Below are 13,537 nucleotides of genomic sequence, written 5' to 3'. Positions count from 1 at the left end.
AAAGGGGGCACAAGGGTAATTTACCAGGTGAGTTGTAAGTGAATTCTCAGTCCCTTCTGTTTTTAAAAGAGGATGAGTCAAATCCTAAATAGTAAAGGCCCTTTGGTGAACTATGGTGATTGGTGATTTTACCACCGCTGCAAAAGCAGCAACTAAGAGCAGAATATAACACAGACAGAGAGAAAGGGAGCAGATTCTGCACTGGAACTCCATGTCCAAGTTGAATGGATTTCAACTCTTATGAGTAAGGTGGTTAACATCTCAGTCAATTGGTTTGGTATTCTTTTTGTTTTCTCTCTCTTTCTAATCTCTTCCTCCTTTAATACCTTCCTTTCTTGCTTCCCCGCCACCCCCCCCCCCCCCGGGTTTCTCTTTCACAATGAAGCATGATATATCGAAATTAGACTTATTAATGCAAGTAGTAAAGAGATTGCTAGTGTACTAATGGAAGAAAAAATCAAATAAACAGAGAATATGGAATCAAGTGAGAAGTAAGACTGATTACTTCCTAAAACCCAGATACCCATGTAGAAATAAAAAAATGAAGAAAACGTCAGAAATCCAATATTCATGAGCCTCTAACTACATATTGGAAATTGGAGATAACGAGTTAGAGGTGGTGGGATTGACCAAAACTGAACCTTGAGGCAAGAAATAAAACAGGCAGGAAGGAGATTGCAAAGAAAACTCTAGGAACACACAGAAACATTTAACCAATGTGTTCCAGGAGGATTTGAATTTTGAAATTTGTATTTTGAGCCTAAAGAGACTCCAAAGTTAAAGAATGAACCTAACTGCTATGTGCCCAGAGCAGGAAGTGCACACTGCCCTCAGGAGTGCCGCCTGGGAGAGACAGCAAGGAGGACCGTCGTGACAGCCCAGGGCAAGTTGTCCCCAAAGGCTGAGTCCCACGCTCCCACTCCTGACTCAGACCCTGTTCCCTCAGCTCTGAAAGGGACATTAGAGTCATTGAGACAAATCACTCTCATTTACGGAGAGGTCACTGAGACTCAGGGAGTAAAAGGACATTTTCATAGCACATAGCTAGGTATTTGCAGGTGTAGCTCTAGAATCCCCAATTAAACCATTAGTAGGAAAGTTGGACTCTCACCTTTTCACATGAAAATGTGCCCAATTTTCTTATGCTTTTTCACTTCCCCCATTTCCACTCCTAAACAAACAGCTTGAATTCCCAGTTCATTTCAAGCCTTCAATTACATTTGTACAAAGTACATCATTAGATGTCCTAACCTTTCGAAGGAAAGAGGTCTGAGTGTTCCCCCAACACGCCTTAGTCACAATCACTTTTATTTAAGATGTTTTATATTGGTTCAAGGTGATGTTTTAAAATATAAAGTTTCTCAGGCCGAAGTGAAAGCATTCTTAGAAAGAAAGATGATGAAGGTGACAATGCCTTAATAAGTACTTTCTGTTTTTTAATAGCCTGTTGGTGAGTCTTTGATTCCCAAAGCATCTAATAATCTGTAGTTTGGTAAAAACAGCGTTTCTGAACCTCAACCTGAGAAGGCAGACCGGACAGAGCCTTATGACACTGACTGTACCAATGATGACCATCATCGCTCTATACTGAATTTATCCAGAAAGATGAGTTTGTCCTGGTGGGTGGAATGAGCACGCTCTCAGGGCCAGAGAGTTGAACAAACAGAAACAAACCCGGAAGCTCTGGCCTTCTGGGAGTCCTTCAGTGACCTTACAGTCTTGCTTCTGTTTCCATTTCACTGCCAGCCTACCAGGAAGCAGGTTTTGTCTAAGGAGCGACCAACCAATCATTCTGCACACCTTCTTAAACACACGCCTGCTTTTATTTTCCGGCCAATTCATTATTACAAAGGCAAACAGCATGAGCTTCCTGCTCCACCTTAGAAGAAAATGGATTCCCAATAATTAGTGTTTGGGGGAGTGGGGGGTGGGGGGTACTCTTTGCTGTAGAAAACCATCTTAGCTTTTTGCTAAAAAAGAAAAACAAAATTCAGATTCCAGTCTCCAGCAATGATGGGCAGAGAGTTTACTGCTTTCAGACTGACTGGTGTGGCCAGAGGAGGAGGAGAGGGCAGCGGGCAGGGACTCAGTGGCCTAAGTTCCTCTAGGGTCATTGAGGTGGCCACCATCACCCCCTGGAAGGAAACCAAACAGGACAAATTCAGAAATGACTGTCAGGAACACGAGTGGGGAAGAGTCCACCGGGGTTCATGAAGGAAAGAAGAGCGTGGCTTGGTGTGCATGTGCTAAGGAGAGCTCAATGCAAAATCATATGTAAAAGTAGGCCCGGCTCCCAGGAAAGCTGTCAAAACCCAGCCAGAGACCCGCCCCACAGTGGAAACCAGGAGATGCCTAGAAGCCTGAATAGAGACTGCTGACGTCATTGTAGTCTGCTGAGGAGGCTAGCGATTGGTTATAAGTAGTTTTTAAACAACCCAATTGGACATACATTATATTCACAATACTTTTATAGAGCTAATGCTACAGAATGTGACGACACAGTCTGACAAGTCACTTCAGGACGGCGCCGACAAGCACGAGGACGTTGGCTCCGCAGGGAGTGGACAGAGGCGGAAGCTCATTTTGCCTACGTTGTAATTGGAGGACTTAGTGGGCATATGTTTCCATGGTGATTGCATGGCTTGCCACTGATCTGATTTGCACTAACGTACTAGGTACCACAGGGTCATGGCCTAAAGAATTAATGGAATCTTATGGGACTTTGGGGGATATTTTGGTAAGTTTGGTTTCTTCAAGTGTCCACAGTTTACATTTTTAAGGAAATAAAAATTACTGTCACATCCATGCTTCTCCAGAGACCCTGCTGACTGTATCAAAAATGGATAATCCTGTAATTAAAAGACTTGCTCAATCGTTTGAAATATAACAGCTGCCGGGACCACTGTACACTTGTCATGCAAGCCACACCAGGGCTCTGAGACGTGGGAACTGTGTCTGGTGGCTAGAACGAATTTTGACCACAGCTTGAAGTGGCTGATACATTTGATTTCATTGCTGGTAAATTTCAAAGGCCTTCCCTAACAGTCTGTTTTAAGTGCATTTGTTGCTTTCCTTTTGTTATTAATTTTTACATTGCTGTAGCAAGTTTGTGGGTTTTGTCCCAGCGACTGAAAGAAAGCCCGAAGAGCTAAAATCTGGCAAAAGTCATCTCCTTGATTATAGAAAATATCTGGCTTTAAAACAAAAATTCAGTGAAAAGAATGAATGTAGTATCACATCCTATTGTTACACAAAACGATTCATTAGTGTTTACAAACTTTCAGGGTAAAATCTCTGAGACATGGGGTGTGGGGACAGCCCCCCAGACCCTTTCATGGTTGAAATCACTTCCGAGGGTGGTTCAGAGCTATGAAGTGAGAAGCATACCAGCTGAGGGGTCCTCACCACTAGGACAATAGGTAGAGCCACGTCTCCTGTGCATCTGGCCCTCAGTGTCCACGTCCCAGCGTGCTCACCCCTCTCCGGGTGCTGTCGGTGGCTGTCTGAACCTGACCTGGCAATTCTAGAAAAGCTGCGAGGTCTTCCCTTTAAGTATATGAACGAAGGGATAAGAAATACAGAATGAAAACTAAAACTACAAAAATATGACTTTCAACTGTGAAAATAAATGTCTCCATTTATTAAGAGCTGGTGTCAGAGCAGCCAAAATACACACCCATCCTGCCCCCTTTCGTCTTCTTTTTTTTTTGAATTTACTAAAATACATGTTTACATCATTGAACCATTAAAAGTTTTTTTTTTAAATAATCCATTTCCTTTTGTTATAATTAATTGTGGTGGTGACCATCATTCTCCCCAAAGTAAAAGAGAGAAAGAAGAGAAATATGCATTAAGGAGTCTGGCCACATATTCATTTTGATTTTGCATTGTATAGATCTAGGGAAGATATTTGACAATGAAAAAAAAAAGAAAAAATATATTTTCTTTCTAATAAATAAAAATAATTTAAAATGCTAGAGGCTATACATGACTATTTTAGTATATTCATTTATAAATGAAATCATTTTCTTCTCCAAAATACATGGAAGCAATATTCAAGGCAAACAAAGAGAAAGATCTGTCTACTTTATCTTTCTTGCAAATCTCACTTATCCTAAGGTTTCCACCAGTGATTCAGTGTGTAAGAGGAAGAAAAGTCACATCACCATTTATGAAGTTTGTCAGGCTTTAAAAAAATAGTTCTGGTCTCCTGGGAGTCAACATTCATCTTCAACTTCTCTGATTGGTGGAATCAAGCTGCTTGTGGATTTATATTGGTTGATCTGGTTAGCCATGTGGGTACTCATGGGCTTGATTTGAATGTTTCTGGGATAGGCATTATCCGGCTCATCTGTAAACCATTTCTTTTCTGCTAAAGGGCAAAATGGATAGAGAACAAGAAGGAGAAATGAGAAGCTTAATTAGTTCTAGGGTAAAGCTTTTGGAAAGTTCATAGAAAAATGCAAAAAGGCAATAGATAGAAGCTGACAATGAAGTCATTGCTAAGAGAAACTGCAATGTAGGGAGAACCCCAGAACCTGAAACATACCTCTGTTGCCATAACAACTGATGACCAAGGGGCCATGAGGACTTGAGGCACCAGGGGGGACCTCAGAGAATACAGAAGGGTTGGAAAACAAATGCTGGTCATGTTCTCTGGGGTTCCTTTACTGGTTGGAAAAGCTTTGGTGGGAAGATGTTAAATATATCAAATACTGGGTATAGTCATTGTACCAGAGGAGAGATTTGGGCATCCATTGATCTGAGTGGAATGTAAGGGGCACTGTCTCTGCCGCAGAGTGAGGGATGTAGAATCTCACACAGGGTCTCGGTCTCCCAGCCTGCACTTAGCTTTGCTTGTAAAACGCATACTTCAAGTTGTATGTCAACTGTTCCATTCTTCTATTTTGTTTGCAAGCCAGTTTTGAGGGTCTTAAATTAAACCCTCAGATGTTGCTGGCCAATGAGATTAAAAAGTAGAATAGCCACCAATGTTTTTAGAGGATTTCGAAATCTTAAGAAAGAAAACCTGGTGTTGGTATAAAGTTATGAAAAGAATTCCTAGTGGCACTGCCTGAACTGACTATAATAACCGGAGCTGCTGACAAGGGGGCTCAAGGAAGACTTGGCATTTCATTGCCACCCTGGATGCAGAGATGGCGGAGGAAGAATGCTGGGTCGGCGCGTTCAGGCCCTGGCTGAGACGCAGTGGCCTGGCATCCTCTTAGCAATCCAATGCTAGTTTCCAAGATTTAGCCCTCACCCTGCCTCTTTCTAGGATTGAAATTTTCTGGAAAAAGAGGCCATGTGTATAGGTACGAAAGGACTGGGCAAATAGGACAGTCTAACTTGGGAATCATATGCCTCCTTTTAGTGGCTTAGGACAAGAAAAGAAAAAGGGAGACGCTTCAGCACACCCACTGCTGATGAGACAGTAACCTCTCCGGCCGCCTTTTCTGCCTATCAGAGCAATTCATAGCTGCCCTGTCGGTGGTCCTAAGCTGACATGTTAACAAAAATTGCTCACCTGGCGTGACAGAGGGGTGTGTGTGTGTGTGTGTGTGTGTGTGTGCGCGCGCACGTGCGAGCGCATGTGTGTCCAGCATCTATGGTTAGCTGATGGCCACTTGGCTTGTTTCTCCTTGGTCTATACTTTGTCTCGCACTGTCAAGTACCTCAAACCCTCAATGTCAACACGACGGCTGGAAGTGGGGGGTACTTTGGTGAAAGCTTACTCACTGTCCTTTGTTCAGCAGCTCGCTTTACCCCCCAGAAAACTTCCTGCCTTGTGGATCCTTCTCCCTGACCCCCCTCTCTCCTGCTCTGGCTCTCTCACCTATTATAATTAAGTTCACTTTGATTTGAACAGATTGGACGATAGGAATTCATAATGCTACATCCTCACAGCGAAGCTAACTGATTAAGTGCTTTAAATTATTCCCCCTGACAGAATGATAAAGTTACAATCTGTTCTGAGATGATCTACAGCTTGCCAGACTCCTACAGCTTCTTTCTACATTCATTTATCTTTTTGTCAAGCGGAGCTTTTTTTTTTCTTTCTTTCTTCCTGAGCTTCAATTCCATAGATCTTTTAAAGTCATCAGCACATCTGAATTATTAATGAGGCTTTCGAGGCAAGGTTCCTGATGGGCTGGTTAAAAAAGGTTGTATAGAAACCCAGGACTGTGTACACATCAAAATAATTTCAGCTCCATTTAAAAAACCATTTAGTTCAAGTGTGACATAGATGAACCATTATGCATTTGTGGAAACCAATTTTTTGTGATCTACGATTAAACTAACCTTTCAGAGAGGAGTAAAGTGTGATGGTTATCATGTTTTAAAAGCATTGCCAGGCCGCTGAAACAATTTCAAACTATGACTTTTTCCTGCGGTTTATGTGTAAAGATGAGGTTAGAAGCGCCACCTGCCTGGGCCTCCCTTGGTGTTGGCCTGGCCACCATGTGGACTAGTTTGGCAAAGGGATTTAGTGCTAGGTTGCTCATGCCAGGCTGGTAGGAAGAGTGAACTCTGCACGAGAAAACGAGTAGGTCCTTTGGGTGAAAGACCTAAGACAGCTGCAATTTGCTAAAATTTTTACAGCTGCTGCCGACAATAATTGTTCAGAATTTAGTCTTTACAGTTCAATTCAAAGTTGGCATTTTGACCTTTCACGGCAGCGAGAATATCAATTTCCTTCTGCTGCCTGTAAGAAAGAGAGAATTATTTCCTTCATGTAATGTGCTTACTCCTTCCTTTTAAATTTCTTGCCCTAGGAACAGTCTCAGCAGAGTAGCCCCTGTGTTTCGACCATTCGGCTTTGACACAAGGAGTTGTGTTAACGCCCGTCCGGGAGGCAAGCTGAGGTCTCCTTGTGCCTGAAACACAGGCTTTTCAATTTGGGTGGAGACTTGGTGAGCTAGGGTGTAGAGGAAGTGGGAGCATGTGCATGCTCTGAGCATTGTACTGGACTGTTTGGGGCGGGCCATTGCATGAACAGCTTCTCCCAAAGGGCTCAGGGCGACACACGCTTTATCGCCAGCCTTTCTGCTTCAATGGAGAGAGTCTCAAGTATGACAATGACACCCTGGTGTAGTGAATCTTGCCTTCCCAAAAAGAAGCTGTGGCAATGGGTGGCTACAAAATTGGCCATAAGGAAGGGTGTTCAGGGAAGAAATTCAAAAGCGTGCTGAAGTAGGGGTCTAGGATAAATTCAAATCCCCGAGTGTATCTCCTGTCCTTGCCTCGGCCCACATGCCAGAAAGATTTCTGGGAACTTTATTTCAGCCCTAAGATGAGAAGGGCAGTAGGTCTGACTGAGAGGGCCTCCTCGCTGCCCCACTTGTTAATCAGCTTTCTGAGGATGAGTGCTGGCGTCCTCACTGGGAGTACACAGGTGACCTGCTGGACTTAGGACGGGAGTGGCATTGCACAGTCTGTGGCAAATGGCCTAGTAGAACAAGATGAAACCTGGAAGCAATGGCAGAGAGATGCTGGTAAAAGAGTTGCACTGCCATTGGCAGATGCCCCCTCTGCAGACCAGCCATGCCATGATGCATCGGCATGGACAGCACTGCGGTGTAGGCCAAGGGGATGGCATGGGGCGGTAGGTTAAGCTCAGATGGACCTGGCTCTCTCACATCCTAGCTGCATGGCTCTGAGCAAGTTATTAGAAAATGTATCTTAGCTTTAGTTTCTCTTCTGTGAAACGGGGCCGACTATAGGATTGTCCTATTGTGGCTTGGATAAAAGGGGCTGGGGTCCATGAATCACTCACTACAAGTCCAGATACAGGGTAAGTCAATGTGAGCTGTTAAGACTATTAGCAATTATTAGTAACATTAGCAAGGCATTTTACCATAGTAGCACACTTTATAGACTTAAGTTTTACATTCCACTCTGCCGCTTCCTAGTTAGGTGACAATGACTACATCTATCCCTCAGAGTCTGCATCTTTCACACAAGGATACCAACAGCATCTACATCTCTGCTACATAAAGATGGGAAGTATCCTTCAGTATGACTGCAAATGAGCTGGGAGTAGAGAACTGAGGTATATAAATTGGAGGAGTGCGGGTCGGTATGACCTGAAGAATCAGGATTGCGGAAATAGAGACAACAGAGGAGGGTTTGGTTGGGTAGTCTTCATGTGGAAAGTGAGGTGCAGGGGTGACCTGTCTGGGGAGGTCAGGGCTCCTACCCTCCTCTGGTACCTGCCTCTTTGAAATATTGGCTTTCACTCCACAGGCACCCCACCGCACCTGCAAATCATCTCCATCTTCCCCTGCTACTTTCATCACTGACATGGAAGGGTCCAGAATAAGGTCAGCATTTCCTCCAGCCACCAGAATATTAGGCCACGGTGGGGAAGGCCCCCCGATCTGGGCTGACATTACTGCGGGGGACCCAGAAGCAGAGAGACAGGCTGCACTGTGAAAATTGAGTCTCTTTGCTGGCTCCGTGGGTTGTCAGCGCTGTGGGATTTAGCCTTTTCACATAACTACTCCCCAGAGGAGAATGCATTACAGGGGAGACGATGATACAGGGAAGGCTTTTGGAATAATTGCCCCTCTTCTCGCAGTGTCACAAGCTGAGGCTTAGAGAGAAAGGGATTGAAAGAAAAAAGATTCCATTTGGATAGACATAGCAGTGGAGGACAGTGAGAGCTAACAAGGAGTGCAGCCTTCGAAGGTGATGCTGTGTGGTTTCACATCGCCCGTTTCTGAGGGGCGGTCTGGCATTCACCCTCTGTCCCCCAGACCCCCAGGCTCCCCGAGGACTCCCCCCCCCACAGTCTCCTTTCCTCTCCATGGGCAGAGTGTGGCTGCTTTATAGAAATGAAAGTCATTTTGTCCCAGCACCAGAGCAATTTGTGGATGAAAATGATCTCACTTCTCTGCAATTGTCCACTATGACTGCATTTGCCTCCTCTTCCTGAAAATCTAATGCTGCCATGGGCTGGGCAGAGCAAACTGCCCCCTCCTGGCCCTCAACACCTGAGGGCAGAAATCACACTCTTCCCTTTCAGGTGGCAGGTGGCTGAGATAATCCCTCCCACTTCCCCAAGGAATGAATGTGCAGCCTCCTGGTGGGAGACAGGCAACCAGGTTAGTGACAGGTGCCCACAGCTACTTCTTTATCATGTTTTGACAAAGCAGGATGGGCGGCAAGGAGCTGGCTGAGACATTGATTTTACAGTCTGGACTTCCACAGGCCCTGAGTTTCTGTGCTCTTCTCTTTCTCCTCCAGGAGCCTGTTGCTATAGGAACCGGGCAGGTTGATTTAATTGTCTCTATTGGGATGCAGACACCTTTAGGCTTTTCCCATGCTGAAGAAGAGCCAGGCAAAAGGTTTTCCTGGGCACCTGGGAGCTTGGCTACGCTGGCAGAAGACACAGTCCACCTCCACTCACTGAGCTCGCAGGACTGTCCCCCTGTCTCAGGCACTGGGTACCCAGCCCGAGAAAGTGCCAACAGCACAGCAGCATCCTGGGGGCACCTACGGGCATCTGCTGTGTTTTTAAAGATAAGCAAATGGGGTAGAGATGGTTTATAAAATAATGAAAGAGAGAAAAATGTCTAAGGTCAGTGTATTTCAAAGTATGTAATGAGCACCTATTGTGCGTTAAGTTCTGGGGCACAATCTTTAGGATTTATAATAGACTTTGAGACTTTTCTGGGCTGCGGTATAAATCTAAATATACACACAGGGTCCAGCTTTCTGTTTAGCCATTTGAACTGGCTTCAGGAAGGACCCCAAGTAGCAACCATTAGGGATGCTGATGATTTCATTATCATCCGAGTTTTGAGGCGGTGGAAGCCTCCTGGTCTACCCACTTACTTTTAAGGTTTACCCCTTTAGAAACCTAGAGCAAATGGGCCTGAATGGCTTACAAATTGCTTCCCTTCTAGAATGGAGCAGATAATTGAGCTTCTACCTATTGCTCTGTTTAAATGCACATATGTTCTCTTCAAATAACTGTTTCACTTCTTACCCTTACCTACTGGATTCTTTTTTTGGGGGGGCGGGGGAGAGACATCAAACTTGTATGCCTCCTCCCTAAGAGAATCTGAAGGAGGAATGGAAGTTTGGGGTCACACAGAAAACAATGGGAGAGACTCTTTGTCCTATGGAGGAAAGTATAGTATGGTCGTTTTGGCTAATAAAATAGAAGGAATAATAATAACACCTTTTTCATCACTGAATATATTCATTACCCAAGTATAGTCAACTCTCAATTGTGTGCCCAAGTCCAGGGAAACCCCCAATGTCATCTCACGTCACAGCCTGGTTCCACTCCATTCCCGTTACAATATCACCTCATCAGAGCTGCTAACAGATTGCATATAAAAGGCATTTTAGATCTACTTCTCTCTATCTGCCCAATCTCTGGTTGGAAATTAACAAATGTCTGAAAGGCAGGTGGCAGGAGAGACCTAGGTAATATAGAGACTGAATCGTTAGCCCCCAGATAACTGGGGGTGAGCTACTGAGTTGCTACATACAGGTGAACAGTTTTAATTTTGGGGTCACACTGATCAAACATAAATGAGACCAATGCTTTTGCCATCAATAACCCTCCTGGTTTCAATCGGAAGGAGGATGAAATATTACCCGAGAAGCAGGTTTGCCAAATGGAGCACTGCAGATATTTTCCAGAAAAGTTTATCACTTGGCATCATCACTCGATTTAGTAGGTCTTGCCAAGATAAACACAGAGATGTGGACAGACTGATGGGGGGCTGGGTTGGTGGTAATGGGGGGGGGGAGTGGAGGAAGCTGGGTTTCTTGATGGGAAAATGCTTTTGAACTTGGAGCAAGGTACCAAGGTGGGCAGGGAGGCCACGTGCAGATTTAAAGGCAAGCCAGATGGAGAGAAGTTCCCCCCAAATTACCCAACCCCAAACCCAAGAACACCAAAACAAACTCTAAAGGGTCTAGCAGTAGCAGCAGCACAGCCTCATTGCGCTGAGCAATTTAGAAAGTGGAGGGAAAAAGAGGAGGAGGGAGGGGGAAGGAGGGGAAATGGGAGGGGGGGGGAAGCAAAACAAAAGAAATAAAACCACAAACAGAACAATATAAATAAAAATAAACAAACCAATAACAGAATAAAATTTATAACTCCTTTTTTTTTAATTTCACAAAAGTTTTCACAAGGACAACGGTATAGAAGAAAAACCCCAGCAGTGGCTAGGTCATGCAGAACCATTAATTGTCATACCTTGGCCCATTCTATTCATCCTTGTTGCACTTTAGAGAGAGAAGTAAGCTATGTGAGTTTTACAATGCTTTTAAACTGTCATATTTCCTGTTGAGCACTTTAACTGGCACATTCTTATAGTTATAAATGTTCTGAGGGCATAACTTTATAACCTCCTTTGCAAAGAAGGCACGAAGAGATCTTCATGATCCCAAACTAGATCATATGTGTGTGTGTGTGTGTGTATATATACATATATATATACATATGTGTATATATGTGTATAGAGAGAGAAATATTTATATAGTTATATATAAAAAGATAGGTAGTTATACATAATATATAAATCAATATCTAGGGACAAAAATAATTTGGAAAAAAAACCTTCCACTCATAGGGCCTTTTAATATACATGTATGCAATTATTGTGCCCCACCCCTTCACTGGTTTGGATACTGCACGGCCCTGCCTTTGGTGTGGGGACAGAGGTTCTGACTGAGCCTCACCATTTTGTCAGTAAAAGTGCTTGTCAATTCACACAGCAAGCAAATCTCCAAAACTGCCATGCTTGGGGGAACAGGGCATCCAAAATCTAAACCCAAACCATTCACCATAAAAACACCTTTGCAGAGATGGTACAGCTATGACATTTCTTCCTCCCCTCCACCCCTATTCTGTTGGATGGGATTTTTTTTAAAGTAAACATTTTAAATATGTATCTACCAGCCCAGGGCTAGCCCATCTGTATAAGACTTCAGTTAAGGTGGAGTGGGCCGGTTTTTAACAACTACTGCACTGCCTAAAGCGTGATTTGCATGCATAAAACATCTGACAACTGTATACTGAAAAGAGGGTATTTTTCTACCTTTCCTCTCATGCTTACTAACTGACAAAAAGAAAGAAAGAAAACAAAAGAAAAAAAATAATTATACCAAAATGTGTTTGGCTCACTGTTGTACTCTCCTCCTCCTCCCCAGCTCAAAATGACAAGGAGCAGTTGTCTATGACTGCCCTTCGCCGGCCTACGTGAATTGGCTACGATTAAGAAATTGATGAGGAGGAATTTTTCCCACCAGCTTTCGGCTGTGGGACAGCCAGCGTCAAGCAGCTGTACCAACAGTTTAAGGTGGTAGCTGGCTTTTGTCTCTGTTGAGTCAACTGTGGCTTGATCCTCCTACATTCCGATTTATTTAGCATGTTGGCTCCTAAGAAACAATGATCTGCTGCTGGCTTTATCTTCCTCTCTCGGCACCATGGCCCCAGCCCTCGCTCCTACCAGGCATGGGGGCCCTAGCTAATCAAACAGAGGGGAGTAAAAAGGTCCCCTGAGAATGTGTGGAAAAATACTTGCTCTTTCCGGAGCATTATTTATTCTGTACATAAGGTAAGTAATTCACCTTTTAAAAGATGTAAAAGTCCCAGGAAGGCAGTTTTTAATGACTTACATCTGATATTTATGATACATATGGCTTTTCATCCCAAATGTCAAAAGTGAAAGAAAAAAAAATAGCTATTCATATGGCAGCGTAAGGAGACAGAATAACAATTTAATATGCAATCAAACCTCTTTGCACTTAAATTAAATGACTAGAATTTGATAGATCCACAAATGGAATACGATTCTTTCCTCCACGGTGAGGGTAGAAATTTTCATCTGAACTCCCCAAGGAAGCCAGCTCTGGGACTGAAGCCCTGGGTTAGGAGCTAAAAAACCTCAGATGTGCTCTTGCAACAAGCAGAGACTTAACCATCTTGTACACAAATGGGGAACGCTTTTCAAAAGCCTCGCGATCCTTCACCCAGAGAGTGGAAACATTCTCTATGTTTTTGTTCCTTTTCGGTTGCTTGTTTCAAATAAACGTGTGTGTATATATGACTGTGTGTATATAAGAAAGAAAGGAAGGAAGGAAAACAAGAACAAAATCAAAACCCAAAGCACCCTGATAATCCGGATAAGTCAGAAAGAACTTTTCTTCTACATCGACTTCACTAACTAGTTCACTTGCTTTGCCTAAGTGACAGGGGTCGCCAGCACTGCGCTTATCTGCGACCTAGTTCCCGCAGTGAGCTATGCAGGTCTGGAGCATGCCTTTGGGTCATTGTCCCCCTATTATCGTAAATAACTTTTGGTCCTTCTGCTTTGTTGCTGTTGTGCTCAAGGGTTTTATGGTGGTGAAATAAAAATGACAACCACATGCACACTATCATACATATGCAAATATGTGTAAAAAAAAGGGGGGACTACAGGCGGAAACGGGGAGCGTTACTGTTGGAAACACCCACTGGGGAAATGAGTGGCAGATACAGTTTCACACACGGTGGCAGTGGACACAGACA

At 43.8% G+C, this 13,537-nt stretch overlaps 1 protein-coding gene across 1 annotated transcript in view; it reads right to left on the bottom strand.

Annotated features, from left to right (window-relative positions):
* Nucleotides 1–356: 356 nt before the first annotated feature.
* Nucleotides 357–13,537, bottom strand: part of KCNMA1 (potassium calcium-activated channel subfamily M alpha 1) — a 699,960-nt gene continuing 686,779 nt past the window's right edge. The window contains exons 30-32 of the mRNA XM_006754825.2: nt 12,274–12,283; nt 11,222–11,250; nt 357–4,372 (exon numbers count right to left, since the gene is read on the bottom strand). Coding sequence (XP_006754888.1) covers nt 4,218–4,372; nt 11,222–11,250; nt 12,274–12,283 — 194 coding nt within the window. The 3' untranslated portion in view covers nt 357–4,217. The remainder of the gene's footprint in view (nt 4,373–11,221; nt 11,251–12,273; nt 12,284–13,537) is intronic.

Source organism: Myotis davidii, unplaced genomic scaffold (assembly GCF_000327345.1).
Source record: "Myotis davidii unplaced genomic scaffold, ASM32734v1 scaffold513, whole genome shotgun sequence".
Taxonomy (NCBI): Eukaryota; Metazoa; Chordata; class Mammalia; order Chiroptera; family Vespertilionidae; genus Myotis; species Myotis davidii.
The sequence above is the reverse complement of the archived record's forward strand: the minus strand, read 5'-3'. Positions and strand labels throughout refer to the sequence as shown.